This window comes from Engystomops pustulosus, chromosome 1 (genome assembly GCF_040894005.1).
Source record: "Engystomops pustulosus chromosome 1, aEngPut4.maternal, whole genome shotgun sequence".
NCBI classification, from domain to species: domain Eukaryota; kingdom Metazoa; phylum Chordata; class Amphibia; order Anura; family Leptodactylidae; genus Engystomops; species Engystomops pustulosus.
The window spans coordinates 68,623,662-68,651,637 of record NC_092411.1 but is presented as its reverse complement, the minus strand read 5'-3'; the positions used below and the strand labels follow the sequence as shown (position 1 = coordinate 68,651,637).

The window sequence follows — 27,976 nt, the reverse complement described above, 5'->3', positions numbered from 1 at the left end:
ATTGTTGGCAAACATCTTGGAAGGTTGTAAAATGAGACAAACAGTCGCATTACCAATTAGCTTCTATGGGTCGGTGCAGTGGCCAACTAGCTTATCAAGGACTGTATTGGTAAGAGACAATGGACAAGGTTTAGTAGGTTATTCACAAATAAATAGGGTTACTGAATGCACGGATAAATCTTCATATTCTCCAGAAGAGCTCATCAACCTCTTACATATAAGACGACAATATCATTTCAGATTTATTCACCATTTTCCCAGGCATAACCCATACATTTTAAACAACACGTATCTGTAAACATTAGAAGGGCCTTGCTAAGGGCCATCTATCTCCCTTTTCACATTTTCCACATAAATTCCATTGTCAAGTATTCTTAGTGTGAATTGCCCTAATTGAGGAAACAAATTAAAACACAAAGCAGAAGTGGCCGTCTCCCTGTATGGCTGATAACCTCAAGGTCGGCTAGGAAGTCCCATGACTTGCTGTGCATACACCTTTACAGCCGATGCAGATAACGCGGCTCCACGAAATGTCAATCATGTGCAGCGAGAGCCGCAAGTAGCTTATGATGTGAGTGGTAGCAGAGTGGACCTCGCTGTCCCTGATAGAACGTATTGTCACACTGCTGTAAAAGCTCAGGAAACGTCAGCGCCTCCCACAGATGGGGAGCAGCGGTACAAGCAGAGGATGGAAGAAATGTGCACATCCACAGGTCAGTTTTTTCTTCACTTGTAGTGTATTTCATTGGTAACAGTATAATCCAGGTTCTTCTAATCTTCAAGGTTTCTTCTCCTTATTTTTCTGAAACTTAGCATGAACCACCTTTAAAGTTGTCAGGAAGTTACCCAAGAAAAGTACCAAAAAAGTGAGGGCCAGCACAAATACCTATTGAAGAAAACACAAAAATTGAGTAAATGACCTTGTATGGCCCCTTTCACACAAACCTTTATGCAGACCTGTATTTGTGGATGACTTAGGTCTCCATTTTTTGTTTAATGGATTTATTTTGTCTGACTTTTTTCCCTAGTTTGTGTGGCTGTAATCTAAGGTCCTGTGCTATTTTAAGATGTTTTTTGTGCCTGGTGCCTTCCCATTGAAGTGTATGGGTCACACGTTTTTATGGATGGCATTCAGGTTTACCCGTTATTGCGGACCATTCTTTAGTTCAGTTGCTTATACACAACACATATGTTCAAGACATGACCAAGTTTACATAGGAGGAAGGAAACTAATGACATGTAATCCAGTCTCCCATTTTTGCAGTTTAGCAGAAACTGATGCCATAAGTATGTCACATGGACAAGGAATGAAAAAACTAAAATAAAAAAAAATGGGTGCAAAACACCATGTAAAAACTGACCTACAGAGGGACCTATTAGCGACCAGGCTTCTCTCCCCCTGACTATTGTGGTCAGTCATAGTTGGGATGTAAACTAGAACTAATTTTACTAAACTAAGAGATGAAACTCTGTTACTCATCTATGGGTAAGTTTGATGTGTCAAACTCATATCAAATTCACATCCTGTGCTTGCTGCAATGTCAAGCCAGAACTGAATGGACATGCCGAATTCAGTTCTGGTTTGTGAGGGTTATGGGCCGGACATTACAGCAAACACACAATAGTTTGATTCAAGTTCAACGCGTACTCAAGTACGGTACTCTCATGGGCAAGAGGCCTAAATACGGACCAGAATAGATAAAAATACCGTCAATGGATTAGAAATGTCATCTCCTTACAATAAAAGCCCAATCTGTAGTTAATCATCCAGGATTCATACACGCCTGCAGCTGTAATAGCAGTGTCATCCGCAGTGTTTGGACTAGCTAGGTGTGCCACTACTACTCTCATAATCTGCAGCCGCTGCCATCTCCACCCTTGATAAACTCTGCAGCAGCACCAGGTAAGAGTGATTCATGGAGCCTTGTAGTATCCAGTAGCTGAGTGAAGTATTTTATGGGGTGTGATGAATCAGAACCCTCACACCTCTCGCCTTTGTTAATTAATATACTCCCTTTTATGTTTATTGTGGCTTTCCTGACAAACTGTGAATCACAATTCACTTAAAGTACAACATAGAAAACAAATGCAAAGACACTACCCCCACAACAAGAAAGATTAATCTCAGATATACCAATACACTAAATGAAAATCCGAGGCTACAATCCGTAAATCTAATTCTTCATGGGCAGAATTTACTAATGTGATCTATAGCATGGCAAACCCAGCTCATTCTGTGTAGTAGACATCCCCTTTAGGTTGCGTTCACACATTCAGGTTTTCTGATGCAGTTTTTTTAAGCCAAAAGAAGGTCCATATCATAATGGGAGAGAACATAATGGAGAGGTGAGGAGACTCATTTTTCACTCTACCCCTGGGTTTTGGGCAAAAAGTTTTGCTTTGTGTACAACCTTCTCGATATTGAGGCTTATAGGCAAACACCACCTCCTCCCAATGATCCCTTGTGCCTATGGCTACATCCTGTATATCCTTTTAGTATGCAGGGTCATAGAAAATAGTGAGTAACAACCTTTTCCCTACACTATTCCCAGGGTTTCCCTGGAACTTGTACACAGGGAAGGGGGTTTCCTCCCATCTCTTGCAGCACCCAACCTTTCAATACCTACTTTCAAAAGGGTCACTGTCCCTGAAACAGTCTGCCATACTGTATATTTATTATGAACACATTACATTTTTACATAACGATATACACATTACCTGCCATTCCTTGCAAGCTTCGTGTCTAGACAGTTCAAATAGCGTGATAGAATTATACAGCTGCCAAAACTAGAGAGAGAAAACAAAAGGATGCCAATAATTGTAATCATAAGATCACACAACCCACTGAATAAGCCCGCCTCATGGGTGAAGACTTGTTTTATGACTCAGTACTGTACCCTGCTGGCCATCTTAGAAAACTGATTTAATGCTTAATCCCATAGGAGTTTTCTGTAAATTAGTTTCCTTATTTTAACATAAAAAGAAATAATTAAAAAAAATAACCTTTTAATTTGGAACAGTCCAGGAGAGTGGATTCCATCCTGTGATATCATTACTCCAGATGGGTTTACCACCTACAGCTCCAAGGAGTGAGTGCCACAGCTAAAATAAGCACCATGCTTGGGTATGGGCACAACACACCAAACTCCCGCTGCTACAACATTACACAAAGAGTTGACAGAAAACGGGGGTTTCTATCCCAATACGAGGGACCAGGGTCTGTAAAAATAGGGTAAGGTTCTATATTGGGAGATCTGGAGATGGTGGGTTGAGGAGTAACACTATTTATACAACTTGTTTTCTGTCCTGTTTGGGCATTTTCCCTGGTCAGGCTATGTAGGCAGCAGCTCATATCAGTTCTCCATAAGCTGCTGGGTGGAGAACAAACAGTTCTGACCTAGTGCTCCCCCTTTCCTCTACACCGGACCTTGGCACTGTAAGGCCTGAGGGCCTGATATCATTATGGTTAGCAGAGCTCAATTTTATAATTAAATAACAATGATGTAATTAGGCCCTCCTTATTTTTATTGCATCATTGTAATGTTTTCATTTACTGTAGAGAATTATATATAACCCTATACTGTAGGGTTATATACAGATTATTCCCGCCCTCTAAAACCATTCCAATTTCTCATGTGACCCCATAGCAAAATTAAATTGCCCACCCCTGCTCTACACAGAGCTACTATGTAAAATGACAACTCACTGACTTCAGGTCGGTCTTGCTAGCCGAGCTAAATTCTTCAGAAATTTTAAAGGAATCCTACCATGAGGAATCTACTATCAGAAGTAGAACTGATGCTAGATTTCTCCTGCCTGCCTCTGCCCTGATCTGTTATTTAATCATCCTGGAATCTAACCTGTTAAAAACTATTTTAGTAATATGTGAATTAACTGCAAAGGCTACTGTGCCGTGTACTAGCCAGGCCAAGCACTGGGAGCTATGGCTAGTACACGCCCCGATAGCCTTTCAGTTAATAGTCCTTCATTCTGGTGGTAGATGCCCTTTAAGGACCCCTGTACATGGAGGGTAAGTGCAGGAGATATTCAAAATGGAATTGCAAGCAAAATGTTTTTTTACATATTTTCACAAAGTTACTGTACACATTGTGTAAAAGATTCCATATTCCAAAGATTCTGACAGATTTCAAAATGCACAGAATATCAACTTTTATGCTTTAGATTCACTGCACATCTCTCTTCTCTTAATCCATCGGCAGAACGGATAATATAAGGATCCACCACAAATTTTAGGCTAGATCTAACTGCAGTTACCCTAAAACACCAATGCACCTTCATCTCCACTCTGCAGTCAAAGTGTAAGTACCATAAAATGATACCATTACTTTCAATATATTTATCCCTTTAAATAATGTACATCTTAAAAATGAGGAAACAACAATTAGGAACAACTTACATGGCCGAAAAAGAGGAAGGGCAGTAGAAATGTGAGTCCTCTCCACATCCAAGACTGAAACCCTTCTGGAATATTATAGGTAAATTATAAAACATTAATAGAAATCATATATATATATATATATATATATATATATATATATATATATATATATATATATATATATATATATATATATATACATATACATATATATATACATATATACATATATATATACACATACACACACTGCATACAATGTACATACAATGACAGACAAAGTATAATACTAGACATCTTTTAGGCTGTGATATTCTCCAAACATTCAAATAACATCCATTTTATCTGTGGTACAAGTGTACTATAATAATTCTATGCAATATTAATTCTGATAGTATTAATCATATTTTTTTTTTTTTTATAATATTCATAAGGGATAGACTGGGTCTGCTGGGTTTTGTGGGTTATTATTAGTTTTTTGGAAAATAAAGATTAAAGGGAACCAGTCACCACATTTTTCACAAATACCGCTAGTGGCGGGTTCCCATAGAGCCCTGGAAAGTGACAAACTTTTTTTAGCTAAAAATTGTTCCCCTCAGATTTCCATATATTCAATTTTATAATTTTACCTGGTATCCAGGTGGGCGTGGCCTCCTCCGGCTGAAACCAGCAGCTCTTCCCCATGCTGTCTTTCCAGGCAGCCGTAATGTTATGTGACCAGGGGAACATCATTGCAGGTCCTTTAGCCTTCTAACATTAGTAAAGTATACACCAAGCATATATATCTCATGAAATCACAGGAGCCTGTGTGGAGAGGAGTAGAAATCCATGCTGGCATGCTGTGATATTTTTAATGTGTTCAGATATGTGCATTGGGTACAGTTTGCTAATTTTAAGAGGCTAAAGGACCTGTGCTGATGTCACTCTAGTAACATGACATTAGGCCACATCCCTCGACTAGCTCTATAGATCCCTAGATACCACGCAAGTTTATAACTTATAACTGATTTTATGGGGATGCGAGGGAAACAATTTTTAGCTAAAAGAAGAGGGTCAGATATTTACCAAGGCTATATAGGAACCTGCCACCAGCTGTATTTGTATAAAATGTGACGACAGGCTCCTTTTAAGTGAAATGCTTCTTTCCAAAAGAGTCTAATTTTTGGGTAGGACTGCTCCATAATTCCTGCTTACTCACATTAGGGCAGATTTATAATAGGTGTTGCTGGGCTTTTTTGGCGTATAAAAGTTGAAAGTATAATGTATAGTAAAGCATTGCTAGTGCTTGTGTGCAAGACACATGATCTACACAAGTAGTGTATAGGAGTAACACCATGTCAGGTTGGTACAACTACTACAGGCTGCCAGGCTTGAGTAACTCATACACCACAGTCTGCAGGGGGCGCCAGCACCAGGATTGTCATATCATTATAGAGGCTGTCAGTCAAGCACTGTTGAGTGTGGCTGTGGCTCCCACTCATGAATAAGCTGGACTGCAGATTATGATAATGATTCATTGGACCTCTCTCAGGTCATTTGCATACAGCTTTAGGACCTGATTGTTTACGTTTACAGACATGTAGAGGGACAATGTAGGAATAGGGGCAATGCTTTCTAATAAAAATAGATTTAGGTTTGAGTGGTTAAGTTGCCTGGCAGGTTCTCTTTAACATTGTCAAATATAAGGGAAATAGAAAAACGAATGTCACTTAATGGCATATAACATCATGTTACAATACAATGTCTCTTTTGTAGTGACCAGTCCTATCTGGCTCTATATAAAGAAGATGGACCTGCAGTACCTAAATTATCACACCAGCTTCTGCCTTAACCCCTATGCGCACCAGGACGTTATAGTACGTCCCCGGGGCTAGAGACTTAGCGCACGGGGACGTTCCATAACGTCCTGCTTCTGGCACCGGCTCACGAACGGAGCCGGTACCAGAAGCAGCGGATGTCAGCTGTCTAGTACAGCTGACAGCCTGCGCTAACACCCGCGATCGGAGCCGGCTCCGATCGCGGGTGTTAACCCCTTACACGCCGCGGTCAAGCATGACCGCGGCGTGTAACGGTGTTTGCGCTGTGGATCGGATCCCCCGTGCCGCTTACCGGGGGATCTGATCCTCTTCTGGGCAGCTCCGAGGACTGGCATGTGCCCCGGAGCTGCCCGGTCTCCATGGCAGCCAGACCCCTTCCGGGTCTGACTGTAAACTGTCTGAGCATGCGCAAGCTTGCTCAGACAGTTTACACTGCTCTACAATAAAATAGTATTGTAGAGCAGTGTGTTGAACTTGAACCAGTGATTAGAGCATCACTGGTTTAAGTTCAAGTATGTATAATTAAAAAAAAAGTCAAAAACACTAAAGTTAATACATTAGAATAAATAAAAAATAAATGCATTAAAATATAAGCCCCTAAAATGTCACTTTCCTATAAAAACACTTAATAAAGTATAAAAAAAACACAAAACAAAATCATTACTGGACCCGCACGGTACACACCGTAGAAAAAAAACACAAAAACGTTCCGAAAAAAGATCATTTTTAATTAATACCCTATAAAAAAAATGCTCTAAAAAGTAATTTAAAAAATGTTATGCACTCCAAAATAAGCCCACTGAAAAGAACAACTCTTCTCGCAAAAAATAAGCCCCTAACCAGATTTGTCAGCCGAAAAATAAAAAAGTTATGCATATGAAAAGATGGTGATGCTGAAATGAACAAGATTTTCTCCAAATTGGTTTTTATTCAGTACAATTGAATAAAATACACAAAACCCCCACATATTTGGTATCCCTGCGTCCGTAACAATCTGCATAAAAAAACAGAATCGTTATTAGATCCGCAAAGTGAACCCCGTAAAAAAACAACAAAAAAAAAGCTCCAGAAAAAAGATCATTTTCAATTAATACCCTATAAAAATGCTCTAAAAAGTGATATAAAAAATGTTATGCACTCTAAAATAAGACCACTAAAAAGAACAATCCTTCTCGCAAAAAATAAACCATTAAACAGATTTGTGAGGCGAAAAATAAAAAAGTTATGCATATGAAAGACGGTGATGCTAAAATTAACAACATTTTTGCCAAGTTACTTTTTATTCAGTAAAAATGGGAAAAAATAAAAAATCTATATAAATGAGGTCTTTTTGTAATCGTGGCGACCCATAGAATAAAAATAATATACTATTTTTATGGTATGGTAAACGACCAAAAAAACCCCCCATAAAAATCTTCCTGAAAAGTGATGATTTTCATTTCCTCCACCATCAAAGAGTTAATAAAATCTCACCAATTAGCCTATAGATTCCCCCATATTACGTACCAGAAAAGTGCATCTCATGTGGCAAAAGAAATAAGCCCCTATAGGTCCACATTAAAAAAAAAGAAAAAAATTATAGCCTGTACAATGTGACATAGCAAATCTGATCTGGATGGCGCCTCCTTCCCTTCTATGCCCGGCCGTGCGCCCATACAGCAGGTTACCACCACATATGGGGTATCACTGTACTCGGGAGTGATTGGGTAACAAACTTTGTGGAGCCTTTATTCATTTAATCCATTGTAAATGTTTAATTTTCCACCCAAAATGGGTGTATTGTGAAAAAACATTACAATTTGCAGACTGCACCTCCATTTTGTTTTAACCCCTATAAAACACGTAAAGGGTTAACAAACTTCTTAAAAGTGGTTTTTCATACGTTGAGGGGTGTAGTTTCCACAATGGGGTAATTTACGAGTCTCGCTATTATTTAGGCCTCTCAATGTCAATTAGAAGTTGAGCAGATCCATCTAAATACGGGTTTTGGTGATTTTACAAAAAATTTGAAAAATGATACCTAAATTCTGAGCTTCATAACATTCTAGTAAAATATGTGGAATCTTAAAAAACCACGCCAACATAAAGCAGACATTTGGGAAATGCAAGTTATGAATTTATTTGGGTGCTATGACTATCTGCATCAAAAGTAGAGAATTTAGAACGTTGAAAATAAAGAATTTTTCAAAATTTTTGCCAAATTTTGTTTTTTTTTCATAACTAAACGCCAAAGATTTTTAAACTAATTTGAAGTACAATGTGTCACGAGAAAACAATCTCAAAATCCCCTGGATATCTCACAGCGTTGCAAAGCTATAACCACTTCTAGTGACACAGGTCAGATTTGAAGAATGGGGCCGCGTCCTTAAGGCCAAAAGAGGCTGAGTCCCGTAGGGGTTAATAAACCATCTTTGTGACACAACAACCCCTTTAATAACATGTACATCATAAGCATGCATAATAATGACACTGATCCATAGGTACCATATTTTAAATGATTCCCATACTAACTTACCTACAGTAAGGTCTAAATGGTTTCGTTCCCCTAGTGCACGCAGTCTATATAAACATCCGCTTTGATAGTAATATTGAAGAAATTGTACACAACCTATAAAAGAACAGAATTATTACTACATTATCATGACCATTCTGAATTAGAAAAAAATATATAATTGTCGTCAAGTCAACCAAATTCTGAAATACACAAGGCAAAATGTGCAAGATGCCCCACAACACATCTTTATACCCTTTAAAGGAAATCTACCATTTGTTTGTAGGCATTGTGAACCACACATACCTGGAGAATGCTGTAGTGACAATGATGAGGAAACATATCTTGTGTAATCCCTGAACTAAATGGCTTTGCTCACAAAACAATTATAACATTCAGGACCTTGGGAAAGCTGGGTGCAGCCTGGCTGTCGTACAAAAACACATAACTTCCACATGCCTGAAATGTCCAGTCAGGACTAATCAACCTGAGCTGGATGACTCATACACAGCAGCTGGGGGGATGGTGCAGCGATTGATTACTTCTGCCTTTCAGGGACAACACAGTGATGATTTATTCTTGGCCTATGTTGGGCAGGACAAGGCTGGAGCAGTGCATAATTAGAGTAAGAGGAGAGCGCCTGGGCAACCACTGGAGCAACAGAGCCTCATTATAATAATTTTATAATTGTTTTTTCAGCAAAACCACTCAGTTCAGGGATTAAACAAGTTATGTTTCTGCATCAGTGTAGCTACAGCATTCTCAAGGTATGTTTGGTTCATAACGCATAAAAGCAAATGGTAGGTTTCCCTTGAAGGGTTATTTGGCTAAAACTTATTAACTGCTTATACAAAAGATAATTCAATAATCTAGCTAATGCATGATAGGTTAGGGTCCAACTTTGGACTGGGACCCCCAGCAATCTGAAAAACAGGGATCCTGTTCTCACAGTTGGGTGCAGCAGCAAAAGCATCGGCGCTGATGCCTCATTTAATGGTAATGAAATAATGAAAATAGTGAAGCACAGCACTGGGAGATCTCCAACTGCTCCCATAGTAGGGGTGGGAGTGGCAGGGCACATGCTCATAATCGGTGGAGGTCTAAAAGTTAAACCCTCACTGTCATCTAATTATCTCCTCTCCCGTGAATGTGGGATAACAAATACTTGGGAAAACCCTTTTAATGGCCTAGGGATAGAGTTAAAGAGTGGGAGGATTTGGAGGCCGGTAGAATCTCTTTAGAATACACCAGCAGAAATCCAATATAGTTCCCATATAGCATTTAAGTTAAACAGATTTTAGAGATAATATTCCTTCTTACTTTGATATATTGAAAATGCAAGAAACTGATTGCGGAACATCCGATATATAAGTCCATCTGGCCTATGGAGAGACAGAAACATTATAACATAATACTCACTACACCAAGTGGTGTCTTGGCACTGCTTATTGAACTCACCATGTTAGCATTACCCCAGACAGAAAGGTGGATACATAATGGTGAGAAACCCACCAGCCTTTTATCCTGTGGCAGAAGAGAGAACAAGTAAGAAAATATCTATAATCTAGAAGGAAATGCAAGATTGATGCCTCATTCTGGTGTACTAGCAGGTTTACTACCGACTAGTCACACAAATGTAAGTGGCTCCGGGCAATAAACTCACCTTGATCCATTGCTGATAAGGATACTTTCTCGTATGGTCAGCGTGCAGTAGTACCAAACCAGTAAGAAGTTGAACACCTCATCTGTTACTCTAAGAAGCAGACATGAGCCATATGTGAACAATCCAGGTTTTCTTAACAAGAGTTATCTGTAGATTCTACTGCTATTCTATAGTAGATTTTACAAGCTCCATACAATATGTTACTGTAATGAATAACTCTAGTTATAGGGACAGGCTGCCAGTCTTCAGAAGGTTATTAATACAACCTTTTGTGTAATAAAAAAAACAAGGAACATTTTGTTCAGAGATTTGTTTCTTACAATAGGTTGTTGTCCAAAAATTAGTCACGTTGTCATTGTAGGTCTTATAGTCCTTGGGATTGGAGAAGCAAACATAAAAGGCGAGAGATGGATGAGGCGAATAACAAAAGCTGGAATGGGTACATTTCAAAGATAACGTCTCTTAATCAAGTAGTTTTCCCCCTGGCTTTTCTACAAACATGGAGAGGGGGACGCATGGCAACCACTCCTGTCAAGTATATAGTCCACTGTCTAGTTTGTAGCAGAGATGTAATTCAGACAGATTCTATCTATATGTACCAAGTCAAGGAAACACTTCGACCATTCAGGTGATCCTTCACAAACTATTTATTGGATTTCTGAACTCTGGATTAGATTTTAAACTTCTGAACTCAAATCTGCATTTTTCATGCAATAAACAACTGAATTAACTAATGTTTAGCCGTATTCACAATGACCGCCTCTCAATATAATAGGCCCTAGTTATGAGCAGGAAACCTAGAACCCTATGGCCTGCATTTAAAACGCAGAGACATTTTTAACTAAAAATATGTCTGAAATGTGAGGCAAGGCTAGGTTTACATCTTATGTATCCACTGCTATCCCATCATTTACAATGAGACCTTATTGGAAGTGTATGTAACTACAAACCTATGCAGTGCCATTAGATGAAGCTTGCTACAAGTAATACTTGATAAACTTATTTTATCATTGAAAGATTTAATGTGAATTCATGCAAGAATGTTTTTCTCCTTTCCTTTTATCTTTCTTTTAAAGAAATGCTTTTGCATGATTCTTTTTTCATGTTTGTTATCAGGGATGTGCCCATCCATCTCCGCACATTTACCTGTGATCTCTACGTCTATCTCTACGTTTATAGGTTTAAGAAAAGGTTAAATTACATCCAAAGCAAAAAGATGAATATCTATATACTGATAAAATGATTTCTCACCTGTAATGAAGAACAAACCTACAGGCAATGGCTCCAAGTAGCAAAATAATTGTCAAGTACAGCTTGAATTTTTCATATTCGTCCTTGTATGCAAACCTGAGCAGCAAAAAAGAGATTAGTGTGTAATGACCAAAACCTTGTAGGACTAAAAAATATGCAAGGCTCTAATGTAGAAGACTTTAAGAGCACAGATTGAAGCTTGCATTTTTTTTTTTAACTAAAGGACAATGACATCTCATTCCCCACTTTGTAGATAAATATGCTGTTTATACGCTGTCAGTGATTATTGTAGATTCCCATGGTCGCCATCCTGGAAGGTGGGATAAAGTCAGGAGGCTGGCCAAGAGAAGTGGTAGGATCCGACTGGGAAGAACCTAATGGTGCTAAAAACTAAGGCAAGTAATTTTTAGTATATCGAGCAGTTACTTTTGGTTACATTAAATAAGGGGGACACAGTGACTTGGCTACTGTGGGAAAGCAATGAGACCATTGGCTATGTTTCTATGTAGTAAGCATGGTTCTTCTTCTGTATCAAATTAGCAAGACTGGTTTTGGTTATGTCACCATTTAATATGTTTGGTTATCATTTATGTGTAACAAGTTGTGTTAAATTACTGTTTTTCTGCAAAAACGCTAGGCCATCAGGAGGCCATGATCTCTTTACAGCCCTGGACTAGCGCTCATTTTCAACTAACACTACACCACATCAAACATAGGATGGGAAACAAATGTGCCTGGGGAAGAGGGGGCCCTAAAACTTTCTAGTGGCAGCCCTGCCCATCATAGTATATGAGTGCCCCAAGTACACAATCCTGCAGACGGCGCTATATGCGGGAGCACTTGAGCTACTTGATCATGGTTCCAGGTTCAGTGTTTCTTGGTACCAACTAAAAATCAGTTTAGTGATCAGGACCCACATGCAATTATTATGCATTGACATGTAAGTGTATACTCACTTTGCCTGGTTACTAAGAAGAGTGACGTTCACATTTCCAAGTACGAGGTTTAGATATAAACTAGAAGAGTCAGAATTGGCATGTTAAAATGATGATACAGATACGTATCCAAAGGAATTATACCAGCTATGAGAAATACATATATACAGGCGGTCCCCTACTTAAGGACACCCGACTTACAGACAACCCATAGTTACAGACGGACCCCTCTGCCCACTGTGACCTCTGGTGAAGCTCTCTGGATGCTTTAAAATAGTCCCAGATTGCAATAATCAGCTTAAAATTGTCTGCAATGAAGCTTTATTGATAATTCTTGGTCCTATTACAGCAAAAGAATTTGAAACTCCAATTGTCACTGGGGCAAAAAAAAAAAATTGTCGGGAACTACAATTATAAAGTATACAGTTTCGACTTACATATAAATTCAACTTAAGAACAAACCTACAGTCCCTATCTTGTATGTAACCCGGGGACTGCCTGTATACACATATACCAGTATACATTTATAACTTTCACATACAAGCTTATAAAAAAATAATTAAATAGACTTTAGTCACATGAGAAAATTGAAAATCACCTAACAGCTTAACACCCAAGCCTTTTTTTTTGTTTTATGTGTTTCTGTTTTTCACTCCCCACCTTCAAAAATCTATAACTTTTTTATTTTTCCAAGGAGCTGTATGAGGGCTTGTTTTCTGCGTAACAAATTACACTTCATAGTGATGGTATTTAATATCCAATGCCGTGTACTGGGAAGAGGGAAAATATTCCAAATAAAGTGAAAATGGTGAAAAAACGCATTTGCACCATTTTCTTGTTGGGTGGATTTTACAGCTTTTGCTGCGCACCTCAAACAACATGTCTACTTTATTTTTTGGGTTGGTGCAATCACGGGGATATCAAATTTGTATAAGTTTTATAATGTTTTCAAACATTTACAAAAATTAAAGCTTTCTTCATTTTGCCATGTTCTGGCACTAATAACTTTTTCATACTTCAGTTTATAGAGCTGTCGGTAGTATCATTTTTTGCGACTTTTGATGCTTTCAATGCTACAATTTAAGAACTGTACAGCCCTATGATCACTTTTTATATTTTTTCATATGTTTTACATTTTCAACTTTAGGCACTATTTATAGTTGTGGGGTAAAGCGTGAATAACCATTATTATATTTTAATAGATAGGCCATTTTGGGATGCAGTGATACCTAACATGTTTATGATTTTTACAGTTTATTTATATGAGTTCTGGGGAAAGGGTGGGAATTTGAATTTTTTAGGCTTTTTTTTAACTATTTTTCAGAACCCCTAGGTAACTTTAACCCTACGTTGTCTGGTTGATCCTACCATATACTGCCATAGTACTGCAAGTCGCACATTGTAATAATGAATTAAATTCAGCCTCTTGTATGTGCCTCCTTGTTACTGCGACAAGTGTCTCATTGCTGTGGGAAGTCTTCTTCCACCTTGCTGCTGTACATAATAGTCCTACATACAGTGCACAGCCCGGACATGAACATACAGAGACCAGTGTGTTTTAACATCAGAGGAAACTAATGAGAGATTATACTTGATATATCTGATAATTCAACCATTCTTTTAAAGTTCCATTCAACTTAAGAGGAATCATTACTGAGAATTTGCATTTAATAGCTGCACATAAAAAGACTAAATTGAACAGAGCACCCTAATCATATCAGCCTGCCACTGCTCCAGTGGAAAGCACATTTAGGGGCAGTGACAGTGGAGTATTCTGCAAGTTATTGTGGTGGAGGGACATTTATCATCACGGTTTTGTTGGTGTTCTATGATTTTACTTTTTATCAATAAAGGTTACGTTTAACCAGATATACTCCTGAAAGAATTGAGCAATTAATTAGTTTACAATAGGTAATCGTGAAACCGTGAACTAATGAATTGAACAGAGATCTAGACAATCAACAAAACCAGTGATGTTACCGCTGCCCCCACTAGTATAGTCCTAGTCCATCAGCTCATACTAGCCAAAGGGACAGGAACCTTTTTTCTCTGTGTACCATAAGAAAACTAAAGGTTACGGACCGTTTTGGGTATCATGAGCCATTTAACATAACCTCATGAATGATTTGATCACTAAAAGGCAGTTCTCATCTGGAATCAGCCAAGTGATCAGCGAGGTAACACATCCAATAATCATACATTACTCTACATATACACAATGAATGTGTGTGTATATTAGAAGACTCCTTTTTAAATTTGTATTTAATATTTGAGAGAAAAATCTAACTACAATATGAAACATACCCATTTTTCTTTGGCAAATAGGCCTCCATGTCAAAAAATACATTGTGCCGCTCTTTGATGGTGCCATCTATTTGTTGGATGAGGTCAGTCTCTCCTAGGCTTGCCGACTGCTTATGTCTACATTACAAAGTAAAGAAGTATACCAGGATATAAGACATAGAATTTAACAGTATGAAGAGAAAAATTCCGGTTTATTATACAAATAATGTATACAATTTAGAAGTGTTTAGAAAAAATTGTGTCATTTTGTTCAAATTGATTGTTTTTGTAACGGGGCACATGTAACTTTATTCAGGGATTGTGCACCAGTCTTTTTTTTTCCTGCTGGACAGATGTATCCAAGGGTGATGCCACACATAGCTTTTTGAAACAGTTTTTGGTCCGTTTTTAAGCAAATCGGTTAAAAAACGCATTTTTTAAAACCGCATGCGTTCTTTGAAACACATCCGTTTTTGACAGGTTTTCTGAATTTGCGCTATAAAAAAACGGACAAAAACGGATGTGTTTTCAAAAACTGCATGCGTTTTTTTAACGCATGCGGTTCTTAACGGAGTGCTTAAAAATGGATCAAAAACGGTTTCAAAACGCCATGTGTGCCATCACCCTTAGGGTGAAGACACACGTGGCGTTTTTAGGCCGTTTTTTGGCCGTTTTTACTAAGTGCAATTTCAGATCGTAAAAAACGCATCCGTTTTTAAAAACCGCATGTGTTTTTTAAAACGCATTCGTTTTTGTCAGTTTTTAATTGCGCAAATTCTGAAAACCAGACAAAAACGCATGCATTTTTTACAATCTGAAAACGCACTTAGTAAAAACGGCCCAAAAACGCCACGTGCATCTTCACCCTTAGTCTTTGTCTTGAAAAAAAACAAAGATTACAAATCAACCCCAATTTATTTCCTACACCTGGTAGGGACTAGAATGTAGTTGGATAAAATTACCGACTTTCCAAAAACACATGTGAAAATCAGGTTATACCAAAGGAAATCTACCATATAAATCAAGCATGACACACCAGGGACACATACTCATAGATCCAGGCACAGTGAATGTGGTAATCATCTTATATTTGTTATACATGGTCTCCTTCCTTCTAAAGTCAACTTTTAAATATATGCTAAATGAGCCTAAAGAGCGCTGGGAGAGTTACCAAAGCCCATCAGTGCTGAAGATTGCAGTACTCATTGTAGCAGTCTGAAGCTACAGCACTGAGGGGCTCTGTAAACACCCACCCGAGCTCATTAGAATAATTATAAAAGTTGATTTTAGAAGGAAGGAGGCCATGGATAACAAATATGAGAAGATGATGAAAAAAATGGCAGAAATTCACCACCGTATACCAAGAAAAGTCGGGGAAAAAAAACCCATATGCCCCAAAATTTCAGTTTAAATTGTAGCATTTAACATTCTCATGGTAAAAAAAAAAATATTAAAACTTCAAACAACCTCCCAAAATACTAATTCTTCTATTTTTCCTACAACCCTCACATGGGAGCAGCTGTCCAAGTTACAACTGTTTCAAAACACACATGTCCTTGTGTATGCATCTCAGGAGAACTGCTTCTGCAAGTACCAACATGATGACACAGAAGTAAGCAGAATTACCCGTCCAGAACAGTACACAGCAGTATACATAGTTGAGAACCAGTTCCATATCTGCCATTGTACTAAAAATTGTAATAAAATTGTAGTTTTTGTGTTTAAAAGCATTTTCTAAGGTGGGTTATATGAATACTGACTTTGCATAAAGCTTTAAAAACCAATAGTAGAAGTGAAAACAAGTAAGAGCTTCTTTCTCCTCTTATTGTGGCTCTTATCCTCCCCATCTGTTTTTCACAACTTCTGCCAAATTCCATCCCACCGATAAGATGGATAGATGCTCATTGAGGTGTCAGATTATATACAACTTCTATGCAAGAGGGAGTGTGACCAGTGAATCACAGGACCTACGTCTACTCCAAGCAGCTGAAAGTGAACTGCAGACTTTGAAACAGACTGTAGATGGAAAATCTGTTAAAAAATGAAGATTACAAGACACACAATACCTAGAAAAAGTGTTACTCCATATATCCATTTTGCACTATGGATATATTTACCATGTACAGTATGAGACATTTACCTAGAACAGTGCACAGTGCAAGGGGCGCCAGATTCAGGATTTATGGCGCATGTTCTTCACGGATCTGGCGCCCCCTGCACTGCCCCGACAGAATGTACCACTTTTTTTTGGTGCACTTTTAACAGAGGGCGTGCAATATAATTCTGTCAGACTTTGCATGATAAATGTGGAGCACAGTTCAACTGGAACGCCAATTTCGCATGAAGAATAGTGCAGCCGCGCCATAAAACAGTTGCATGCATCACAAATGTGGCGCAGGCACTTTTGAAATACATGTGCAAGTCCGACAGAAAACAGGCCCCTAGTAAATGTGGGCCTACACGTGTTATTCTTGTGTGTTTGAGGGTGTATAAGAGTATAAACCACTGGATAGTTCCATTTATATTTGCACTATTCACTCTGCATACACAATCTACACAATTTAAGTATAAAATCTTACACTTTTAGGCTGCTTCTTAAGTCTGCCAGACGCCGCTTATGCTTGTTTATGTACCCAGTGCAGACACTTTGAAGAGTGTTTAGTTCTTCTAACTTCTGTTTGTAGACTTTGTGCGTTTCCTAGTGAAAAGTCCAAAAAGAAAACAAAATGATTCACTAAATATTAGTTTTAGTCTTGGAAGTGAATGTAAAGATCAGAAACCGTTTCTCTAACTGCAATACCGTCAAAATGGTTACTTCGCAGCCCTGTTTTCCTGGTTACTAAAGCAGTTCCAAGACAAGTGCAGATATTCCTTCCCATTGTCTTTATCCTTTGATCTGTAGCATAGAAGCTTCACTACTGAGCATGTACATAAAGTTCAGCACACATTTATCTAATTTAATCCTCTTCGATAACTGATTTCTTTGGTGCAGGAGACTGGTAGTGTTGACTGCTGCTGAAAAGTCCACTCCTGATGCTCAATGTCCCAACGTCGGACACTGGTTGTATGCCCCAAATTCAGGGCCCAAAGCAGAGTGGTCCCAGGAGGAGGAGGAGGGGAGCCAGAAGTATTAATTTCCTGATCAAAATATGTCAGATTCTCCCTCACCTTCCAAATGTAACCTGAAAACACACCTGTTTAGGATCACCTACAATAACTGCACTGCTCTGCTCCCTTACCTTATGTCTCCATCTACCTGCCCATATACAGTAGACTGCGAGTCCTTCCACTAGTTTCAGATCTCTGTAGTTGTTAGCATTTTGTACTTGCATTTGCTCTTGTCTTATTCTAAACTTATTATGTGGCTGATGGTACAGCAGTGAGCTAGATATGCAAAACTTGGACAACTTTAAATTTTCATAGGTTTTTTACTTCTTGATCTTAGTTGTGCAAAAATCTTTCATTCTCCTTCCTGCACCACTAACTGTAGTTAAGCATAGTCCAGATTTATTAATAAAACTCTTCAGTATGTGGAAGCGCTGGCATCGTGGTACAGAAATTAAATGACGATCCACCAACTTTATTTAATCTTGTGAAACAGCAAAATATTCCATTCCTACCGTCAGTTTCCATTTAATTATATAAGAGGCAATTTGATTTTATATACCTTTTCTATACTGAAGCAAGAGCAGTAAACAGCAGATCAGAACCAAAAACAACAATATAGGTCAGAAAATATCTGTGTCCAGTGATTTCCAAGTAGCTATTGACTATACAATCTGACATTATTGGGCAGAGTAATTACAGCCTTAATAATTCCCGAGCCTTAGGGTAGCCATTAGCGTTCACATTGCTCCAGTACATCAGAAAAATGTGAACATAGTACAAAGTGCACTCAGTGCAATATCCTTCACTTATTTGATGAATAACAGCTATCCAGATTTATTGTGGCTCATCTCCTGAAGGCCAGAAGGAGACAACATTCCAATAGCGTAAATCCACCACAGCCCCTCTACTAGTGCACTCAGTAGTCAGAATCACAACATGGAAGCCCCCTACAATATAAGTCTAGCATGCCCAACCGTAACCCTTTTCACACAACATTGATATTTTTCTCATCCAGGTTAAATGTAATTTTCTGTGCTGTGACCAAATAAGAGTCTTAGTTACTAAAAATAGCAATTACCTGAAAAGCCTACATGGTAGAAATATGAAAATCAATGAAACTCAGGGTTTTTCAGAAGAAAAATAGGCTAGACCATTGTATTCGCTTCTAGTCTGGTCTGAATGTCTATAAAAGAATAAATCTTTTCCAATCTTCATGTTGTCAAATAGGACATTTACTGCTTTTAAGCATTTAAGTTAAGGTAAAGATTAAGATTAAGGTTCCAGGGAGGCCGATGACATGTTGTTGTACGTGTCCTTGTACCCCCCCCCCCCTTCCTCCGCATAATAAGAAAATCTTTAAAGGGCTATTTCCACATCATGTTGTACATTCTTGTATAACACTAATTAAAGAGCACAGATTATGTCAGGGTCCTCTGTTGACAATGCGCCCTACAACCTGTATCATGCTATATATCCTTGTACAGAGCTTCAATGGGAGCGTGGAGTGCAGGCACAGGGAAGAGAGCTTGGATGAGATGCCAACACCCAAGTTGGATTTACTGTAGATCAGAGAAACAGCAGAGCAGTTTTGCAGTAACTAAACAGAGCATTCATTATACAATTGTAACAAGACTACGACAATGTGATTTGCATTATTTGCATCTTGTGTCCTGAACACTTGGAAGTGTGTGATAAAGAGCGTCATGGAACCAAGTAATAAAATATATCACATTTTATTTGTGTGTAAGCATTTACATTGAACTCGTATCTATGTTTGGTTTTCCGTATATACTGGAGTTCATAGTGGCTGAAAACAGAAATAAACTGGAAGCTAGGTGTCTGTTATGTAACACATTAAAGTACCTTATATACTCGAGTATAAGCCTAGTTTTTCAACACAAAATGTGTGCTCATAAACCCTAACTCGGCTTATACTCGAGTCAGCTAAAAAAAATAAAGTCAAAACTCACATTTCTGACATCATCTGACATCATAGGTCCTCTTCTGTCTGAGACAGTCTGAGACAGAAGAGGACCTATGGGGGACGTCGGAAAGATGAGTACAGTGTTATTTTTTTCCTACTACAGGGGCTGGGCAGGCTGTATGCTACAGGGGCTGGCAGACTATATACTGGGAGGCTGTAACCAATGCATTTCCCACCCACGGCTTATACTCAAGTCAATAGGTTTTCCCAGTTTTTGTGTTGAAATTAGGGGTTGCGGCTTATACTCGGGTCGGCTTATACTCGAGTATATACGGTATTCGTTAAAATAGCTGACACTTTACTTTCCAGTTCAGTTTTTTGTTTAACTTTCGATTCATTTGGTCTGTTTTTTTTTTTAGATTACCAATATCATTAACCCTTTGATGACATGCACACAAATAGTATGTAGCAGTGTTGATTGTATTAGGCATATTGGCCTGTTCCTCTCTGGACAGCAGGCATCCCCTAATAGGAGCGCCAATGGCAGGGTACTATATACTATTGCAGTGGAAAGAATTAATGAATGCTAAAAAGAAAAAAAAAGGTCCTTAAAACACAAAAATTGGGATCATTAGGTTGTACAAGCACAAAAAAGGTAAGAAGGAGACCATTAACTGGACTCACAAAAAAAAGTTATAACAATCATATAACCCTCACATGGTTTATAAAACCTTACTGTCAGACCTTGTTCACACTGGTAGTTATTTTAACTGTCAACACCACTAGAAACCCAAATAAAACTTAAAGGGGTTTGCCCATAAAAGAAAGTTCTGAAATTTCAATCCCCTAGTGAATTTAACACAATAAAGGTCATTTTAACCCCTTCCTTTACAATTCTACTTGCTGTTTTAGCTCCTGTCACTCAGTGCTGCTCAGTGTAAAATTCCAAATTGTGGATGGGGACTCTCTAAGCTGTCACTTTATGATTCCACCCTGCTATGAGATGCTGTTTGGTGACAATGTGCTTAGATTATCAGGGTACAGGGTTTATCTACACTTTTATTTAGAGGATTTTGCCAGAGGGGGCACACACCAGCATGTAAGAGGTCTTGGTTTGCAATCCATGAACCTGGTGTTAAATGTACTAAATTTATTAGTCAGTGGTAACAAAGATCTAATTTAAAATCCTCCTGTTCATAATGCAAGAGGAGATGCTGGTGTGAGTAAGGGTTCGCATGAAGATGCACAGGCTGAGAAATATGCTTTAAGTAAAGAGATCTATAAAGTCTTTATTTTGATTACTAGCCATGGAAATGTTTTATTTGCATCCAACAAGCACATGTTTACACATTTCATTAGTTGCACATGTACGTATATAGGTTGTGTATTAAACAGTCAAACCTTTTAAAATGAGAACTAAATGTGAACGAAAAATGTAACATGGGTAGCCAGTCCTATTGAAATCAGTGTATAGCCATTAATCATCTAGTGAATTTTGTCCAACAGCAGATGGAGGGGGGGGGGATCAGGTTGTCTGATTTTTAATGTACGTACCTAATCCTCTTGTTTTGAAGAAAGATAAGTCAGTGTCAGAAGTGTCTTACAATGGCCTGTACAGAGCACAAGCGTTTGGCAGATGCCTATCTACAGTTCCTGGCTTTCCAAACATTACCCTTGATAAAGAAGCACAACAAGTTTAACTGAAGCTGAATGCACAGGATGGTGGGATTGGACGACAACTAATGGGTTACATCGCCCAACTCTTCTCCAAAGGCTGATGTCCAAGACATCCAGGGATCAAGCAGTTGGTTTTCTAAGAAGATAATGATCCTCCCCTCTCTACATTAGACACTAGGCTGAGTTTGGCCATACATGTGTTTGACCAACATTAACTCATGAGTGTGACGGGGTGCTGGACACAGGAGACTGAATCTATCACACAGTGTGACGGGGTGCTGGACACAGGAGACTGAATCTAATCACACAGTGTGACGGGGTGCTGGACACAGGAGACTGAATCTATCACACAGTGTGACGGGGTGCTGGACACAGGAGACTGAATCTAATCACACAGTGTGACGGGGTGCTGGACACAGGAGACTGAATCTAATCACACAGTGTGATGGGGTGCTGGACACAGGAGACTGAATCTATCACACAGTGTGACGGGGTGCTGGACACAGGAGACTGAATCTAATCACACAGTGTGACGGGGTGCTGGACACAAGAGACTGAATCTAATCACACAGTGTGACGGGGTGCTGGACACAAGAGACTGAATCTAATCACACAGTGTGACGGGGTGCTGGACACAGGAGACTGAATCTAATCACACAGTGTGACGGGGTGCTGGACACAGGAGACTGAATCTATCACACAGTGTGACGGGGTGCTGGACACAGGAGACTGAATCTAATCACACAGTGTGACGGGGTGCTGGACACAAGAGACTGAATCTAATCACACAGTGTGACGGGGTGCTGGACACAAGAGACTGAATCTAATCACACAGTGTGACGGGGTGCTGGACACAAGAGACTGAATCTAATCACACAGTGTGACGGGGTGCTGGACACAAGAGACTGAATCTAATCACACAGTGTGACGGGGTGCTGGACACAAGAGACTGAATCTAATCACACAGTGTGACGGGGTGCTGGACACAGGAGACTGAATCTAATCACACAGTGTGACGGGGTGCTGGACACAGGAGACTGAATCTAATCACACAGTGTGACGGGGTGCTGGACACAGGAGACTGAATCTAATCACACAGTGTGACGGGGTGCTGGACACAGGAGACTGAATCTAATCACACAGTGTGACGGGGTGCTGGACACAGGAGACTGAATCTAATCACACAGTGTGACGGGGTGCTGGACACAAGAGACTGAATCTAATCACACAGTGTGACGGGGTGCTGGACACAAGAGACTGAATCTAATCACACAGTGTGACGGGGTGCTGGACACAAGAGACTGAATCTAATCACACAGTGTGACGGGGTGCTGGACACAGGAGACTGAATCTAATCACACAGTGTGACGGGGTGCTGGACACAGGAGACTGAATCTAATCACACAGTGTGACGGGGTGCTGGACACAGGAGACTGAATCTAATCACACAGTGTGACGGGGTGCTGGACACAGGAGACAATCTAATCACACAGTGTGATGGGTGCTGGACACAGGAGACTGAATCTAATCACACAGTGTGACGGGGTGCTGGACACAGGAGACTGAATCTAATCACACAGTGTGATGGGTGCTGGGCACAGGAGACTGAATCTAATCACACAGTGTGACGGGGTTCTGGACACAGGAGACTGAATCTAATCACACAGTGTGATGGGTGCTGGACACAGGAGACTGAATCTAATCACACAGTGTGATGGGTGCTGGGCACAGGAGACTGAATCTAATCACACAGTGTGACGGGTGCTGGACACAGGAGACTGGATCTAATCACACAGTGTGATGGGTGTTGGACACAGGAGACTGAATCTAATCACACAGTGTGCCGGGGTGCTGGACACAGGAGACTGAATCTAATCACACAGTGTGATGGGTGCTGGACACAGGAGACTGAATCTAATTACACAGTGTGATGGGTGCTGGGCACAGGAGACTGAATCTAATCACACAGTGTGACGGGGTGCTGGGCACAGGAGACTGAATCTAATCACACAGTGTGCCGGGGTGCTGGACACAGGAGACTGAATCTAATCACACAGTGTGATGGGTGCTGGACACAGGAGACTGAATCTAATTACACAGTGTGATGGGTGCTGGGCACAGGAGACTGAATCTAATCACACAGTGTGATGGGTGCAGACTGAATGGATGCAGCACAGGAGTGAAGATGCGGGGATATTGCAGCATAAGTCACATGTGGAAAGAGCAGGAGACCCCCGCACAAATGCCCGGGATACAGCAGGGCCCCCGTGTTGCACTGCCACCCTGCCCGTCCTCCCATCTCTCACCTGCAGCTGCTTGAATTCCTTCTCCAGTTCTTCCCATTCTTCCTGGCACTTGTGCAAGGACATGTTGGGAGAAGAGCGGCGTCCCGGCCTCCTCAGCCACGCTCATACGTGACGTCACCTCTCCTGCTCCAGCAAGCCCGAGCTGAGGGGCGGAGCCTGCGCATGCGCGCTGCATCCCTGCCGGATAGTTCGCGGATTTTCTTGCTGTCCCATTTGCTCTTGGTGCTGACTGCTATCGATATAATCACAGATAACGGCACCGTCATGGTGAGCGTATGTCTATATATGACGGGAAATATGACACAGGGCGGAGGCGTCTGTTTTCTGAACTACCGACTGCTAGCAATATAGATGAATATATTGACACGTGGGCGGTGAAAACGTCGGAGGGGCGTCGCCCTTTTCTGTTCTGATATTGTCCAATCGTCGAGGGTGCTGCTGTGTAATCTCGCGAGACTTGTAACGTCTCCCGGGGCTCAGGCTCTGGTCACACAGTGGTCGGTAGAGAGAGAGGGTTTCCGGGAAGCGGGCGGAGGATATCCGTGCTACACCGAGGGGAAGCGGAAGCTGCAGGCCAGCCCTGCATACGGGTGAGTATAGTTCCCCCCGAGCATGGAGCTGCTATTATCCTATGCACAGGGACACAACCCCAGCTAATGGGCAGACAATAAAGACTTCCCCACTATCCCCTTAGTGTAATGTGCAGTATATCTGGGGATGGGGCCATAGTGCAAGGCATTGGAAGGGGCCAGGGGGGGCGGCTAGAAAATAAATGTACTTACCCCGGTGCAGTATTGTGGCAGAAATGCCTCAAGTGTCGCAGGACCTGCCACAGCCAATGGGTGAAGTGCACTCTATTTCGCTTGTCCCTGACCCCCTTGAGGAACCCTGGAAAACCGCTACTAAAGGCTGCATTCACACAACCATACAAAAACCCGTATATACGGCACCAAAATACAGAACTGGAGAAATCAAACGGTCGGGTGCACAGTATTTGGTATAAGATGTCAACTCCTAACAAAGGCAACTCTGATCCCAGTGGTCCAGCAGTCTTTTATTTACAGTGAGATAGCATAAGTAGCGTGAGCCACTAAGTGATCAAGTTATCGGTGAAAGGGGGTGATTTATCAAGAGCTGGTGCATCATGGTGATCCCCAATCCTGCCGTACTTGTTGCACAGGATGTACTATGAGGATACCCTGCTCTCCTGCCCACTTGCTGTGGAGGTGGGTATGAGGGGAAAGGGAGAGAAGTGGCATACAATCCATGATAAATACCCCCATAGTCTGCATATGGGGCTAAAGATAAGGGTTTTCACAAATTTTAAAAAAATAATAAAAATACAAGTTAGAAAATAAAATAAGAGCAGGATCTCCCCAGCCAAAAGGTTTTGTAAATAAGAATCTTTAAACGAATCAGGCTCATATTTGTAATTGCTGCCCCTGTATTATAACAATAATAATATAATAATAGCAAACACTAAAAAAAATGCTACAATGGCTGTGTTTTGTCCGTCCTGAACTCAATACAGTCAAAAAGGTAACATAAAACATTTCAGATAATTCTTCAAAAAATAAAAAGAATCGAGATAGTTGCTTGAAGCTTTTTACAGCTGTACTATCACAAAAAGGAAACTTTTATACAGTTAAGGAGCTTACCGCTTAGCTTTCTTGACTGTATATGTTAGGGGTTTTGGCGAATATAGATGGAGGGAATAATCATACACTCTAAGATGGCTTAGATGATTCTCTATGCAAACAGTCATGTTAAGCAGCATCATGGGATTAATAGCAGTAAGGAATAGTAAGCAGGGAAAATGTTTTTTTTTTCTTTAATGGAAGAGGCTGCACCTCAAAATATTTAAATGAAGCCCAGAGCATGCAGGATGTTACGTATATATGGCACATTGATCAATGTATTGAAATATATTTCTTTTTGGTTTCCAATTTTGCCTTGGATTTCTTGGTTGATTGAAGCATCACTTCTATATTCTTTTCCATGTGGTTTTGGCATTCCAGTATTGTATTAATGAAACTCAACCTGAAATGAGCCATTGTACAGTTATATTGATTGGAAAAAAATAATTTGGTTCTTGTCAGGGTAAATTTCCAAATTAAATGCTTTGTATTTTTAGCAATTACTTGTGATGGAAAATAATTTATTAAATTCATAGCGCTTCATCCAGTCTACCTGATTTATTTCATCTGCCCACCTTTTTTCTCTTTTTTTTTCAGGCCATACAAACATGCCAGTGTGTTTGATAAATGGCTGTACATATACCCCAGGACGGCATCGTAATGGCTTTGAGATCAAACTACACACTTTTCCTAACTCATTGGAAAGAATAAAAGATTGGCTCCTACAAATGGGACAAAACTTTAATGACGTTGACAATGTGGCCCAACAAATTCTGGATAGTAAACTTAAGAAATCCAACAAGTATCGCCTCTGCTCTCTGCACTTTACTGATGATAGTTTTATTGTAAATGTTAATGGTAGAATTCTACGTCCAAATGCTTTGCCCTCCATTTTTCAAACCCCAGGAGATCCTCAAGAAAAGATCCATGAAGATTTATCTCTAAGAAAATCTTTTAAGAGGAAAAGAGGAGAGAAAACGTTACTTGAAACCAGCTACGAGAAGACCTTACGGAAAGCTAGTTACGAGAAGGCCTTAAATCAAGCTGGTTTTGAGAAGACTTTACAACAAGCTAGCTACGAGAAGACCTCACAACAAAATAGTTGTGGAAAGACCTTACATCAGGCTAGCTCTGAAAAGAACTTACATCAAACTACTTTAGAGAAAACAGCTAGTGATGAGGACTCTTTACATCAAGCTAGCATCCAGAAAACATCACATGAAACTAACTTTGAGGAAACATCACCTGAAACTAATATGCATTTTATAGAGCCATCAGAAAGTCCACCGCTTGAAATAATTCCTGTGACAATCAAAACAGAAGATCCTGATGACTTTCCATTACACACTATGTCAGTGGAAAGTCCAAGTGGAAGCTGTGAAAGTGTCAATGAAAATGTAAAGGAAAAGGTATGTCAGGATGCTGAAACGCAAACGGAGTTCACCTTTAAAAATTCCATCATTTATTTACTGGACAATGATTTCTTGACGGGCAACCCTGCTATTGACCCATGCGGTCCACCGTACTTTAGCCTTCAGAACCCAATTGTGGCACTAAACTGTACTTTTATTCCTAACTTTGGTAGACCTTCTTAGAAGATCTATGTTTAGACTCTGAATAACATTGTTGTTACCTACTTTGGCATAGGGCTCATTCACACAACAGTCTATGTGTGGGCCATATGTCCGAAACAGAAGACTGCTCGCGGATCCAAGCTCAAAACCTCATAGTTATCTATGAGTTTGAAATATGGATGTCTCATGGGCCTTGCACAATTTCCTTCAACCCTAAATTGTACTATCTGCAATTGTACCTTATGTTGAGGTTTTGTAGAAATTGTATACATTCTGTTACACCAATTGATATTGAGTGTATTATATGTTTTTGTTTTTTTTTTTTTTTAATTGTGAAGACTTACCCATATACTACTTACTACCATATCAGTTCAGTGCTTTTATCCCAGGGTGCTGACTTTTTCATGGTGTTTTTACATGCTTTTTTTCCTCCTTTTTATTCTCTCCACGCAGCTAGATGTTTCTCTAGTGAAATATAAATCACCCTACAAACAATGTATTTATGACTGTTGTTTTTACTAGCACATGAAAAACAAAAAACATGCTTTTTTCTTTTTTTTTACCTTGGGTAATTTGTCAATATAATATTGGTGGAACTTTGTCTACTCATATCTGTTACCATGAGCTGTCTGAAATAGCCCCAGAATGTGGGTGAATCTACACTTTTTATGATCCTACAGCAAATTGGACAGATAGGCGGCAACATGTAGAAAAGTACATCAATTACATGTATTGAAGGAGAACCTCCCTCTTCTTCAGATCCAAAGCCAGTCATGTGAGTGAGTTAGATAAATCTGGGAAGATGCTGTTTTTTTTTTTTTCTAACAGCATGTGAGAGATTGACCGAGCGGGGGGAAACAAAAAGAAAAAAAGCGCACAGATTCAAAGGTATCTTCTGTGACAAAGGGATG

The 27,976-nt window shown here is 39.8% G+C and overlaps 2 protein-coding genes across 3 annotated transcripts; one reads left to right on the top strand and one right to left on the bottom strand.

Moving 5' to 3' along the window:
- Positions 1 to 229: 229 nt before the first annotated feature.
- TMEM120B (transmembrane protein 120B) lies at positions 230 to 24,052 on the bottom strand. Its single transcript, XM_072143556.1, has 12 exons — positions 23,855 to 24,052; positions 17,419 to 17,537; positions 14,861 to 14,977; positions 12,578 to 12,637; positions 11,622 to 11,717; positions 10,371 to 10,460; positions 10,166 to 10,231; positions 10,028 to 10,089; positions 8,732 to 8,824; positions 4,418 to 4,482; positions 2,719 to 2,787; positions 230 to 886 (listed from the first exon to the last, which is right to left on the bottom strand). The coding sequence occupies exons 1-12, from the start codon at positions 23,915 to 23,917 to the stop codon at positions 779 to 781; spliced, it is 1,008 nt and encodes a 335-aa protein (XP_071999657.1). The 5' UTR covers positions 23,918 to 24,052; the 3' UTR covers positions 230 to 778.
- On the top strand, positions 23,995 to 27,976 carry LOC140122560 (uncharacterized). Of its 2 annotated transcripts, none has more exons than XM_072143577.1 (2): positions 23,995 to 24,121; positions 26,089 to 27,976. In XM_072143577.1, the coding sequence occupies exon 2, from the start codon at positions 26,100 to 26,102 to the stop codon at positions 27,084 to 27,086; it is 987 nt and encodes a 328-aa protein (XP_071999678.1). In that variant the 5' UTR covers positions 23,995 to 24,121; positions 26,089 to 26,099; the 3' UTR covers positions 27,087 to 27,976. The 2 variants fall into 2 exon arrangements, with proteins under 2 accessions (XP_071999678.1, XP_071999669.1); XM_072143568.1 differs by lacking the exon at positions 23,995 to 24,121 and adding an exon at positions 24,290 to 24,444 and having other exon boundaries at positions 26,089 to 27,967.

Coding starts and splice junctions, on each gene's coding strand:
- TMEM120B (XM_072143556.1), bottom strand. CDS start 23,917: ATGTCCTTGCACAAGTGCCAGGAAGAATGGGAAGAACTGGAGAAGGAA. Junction 17,538..23,854: donor AGGAATTCAAGCAGCTGCAG/GTGAGAGATGGG, acceptor ACTTTTCACTAG/GAAACGCACAAAGTCTACAA. Junction 14,978..17,418: donor TTAAGAAGCAGCCTAAAAGT/GTAAGATTTTAT, acceptor TTTGTAATGTAG/ACATAAGCAGTCGGCAAGCC.
- LOC140122560 (XM_072143577.1), top strand. CDS start 26,100: ATGCCAGTGTGTTTGATAAATGGCTGTACATATACCCCAGGACGGCAT.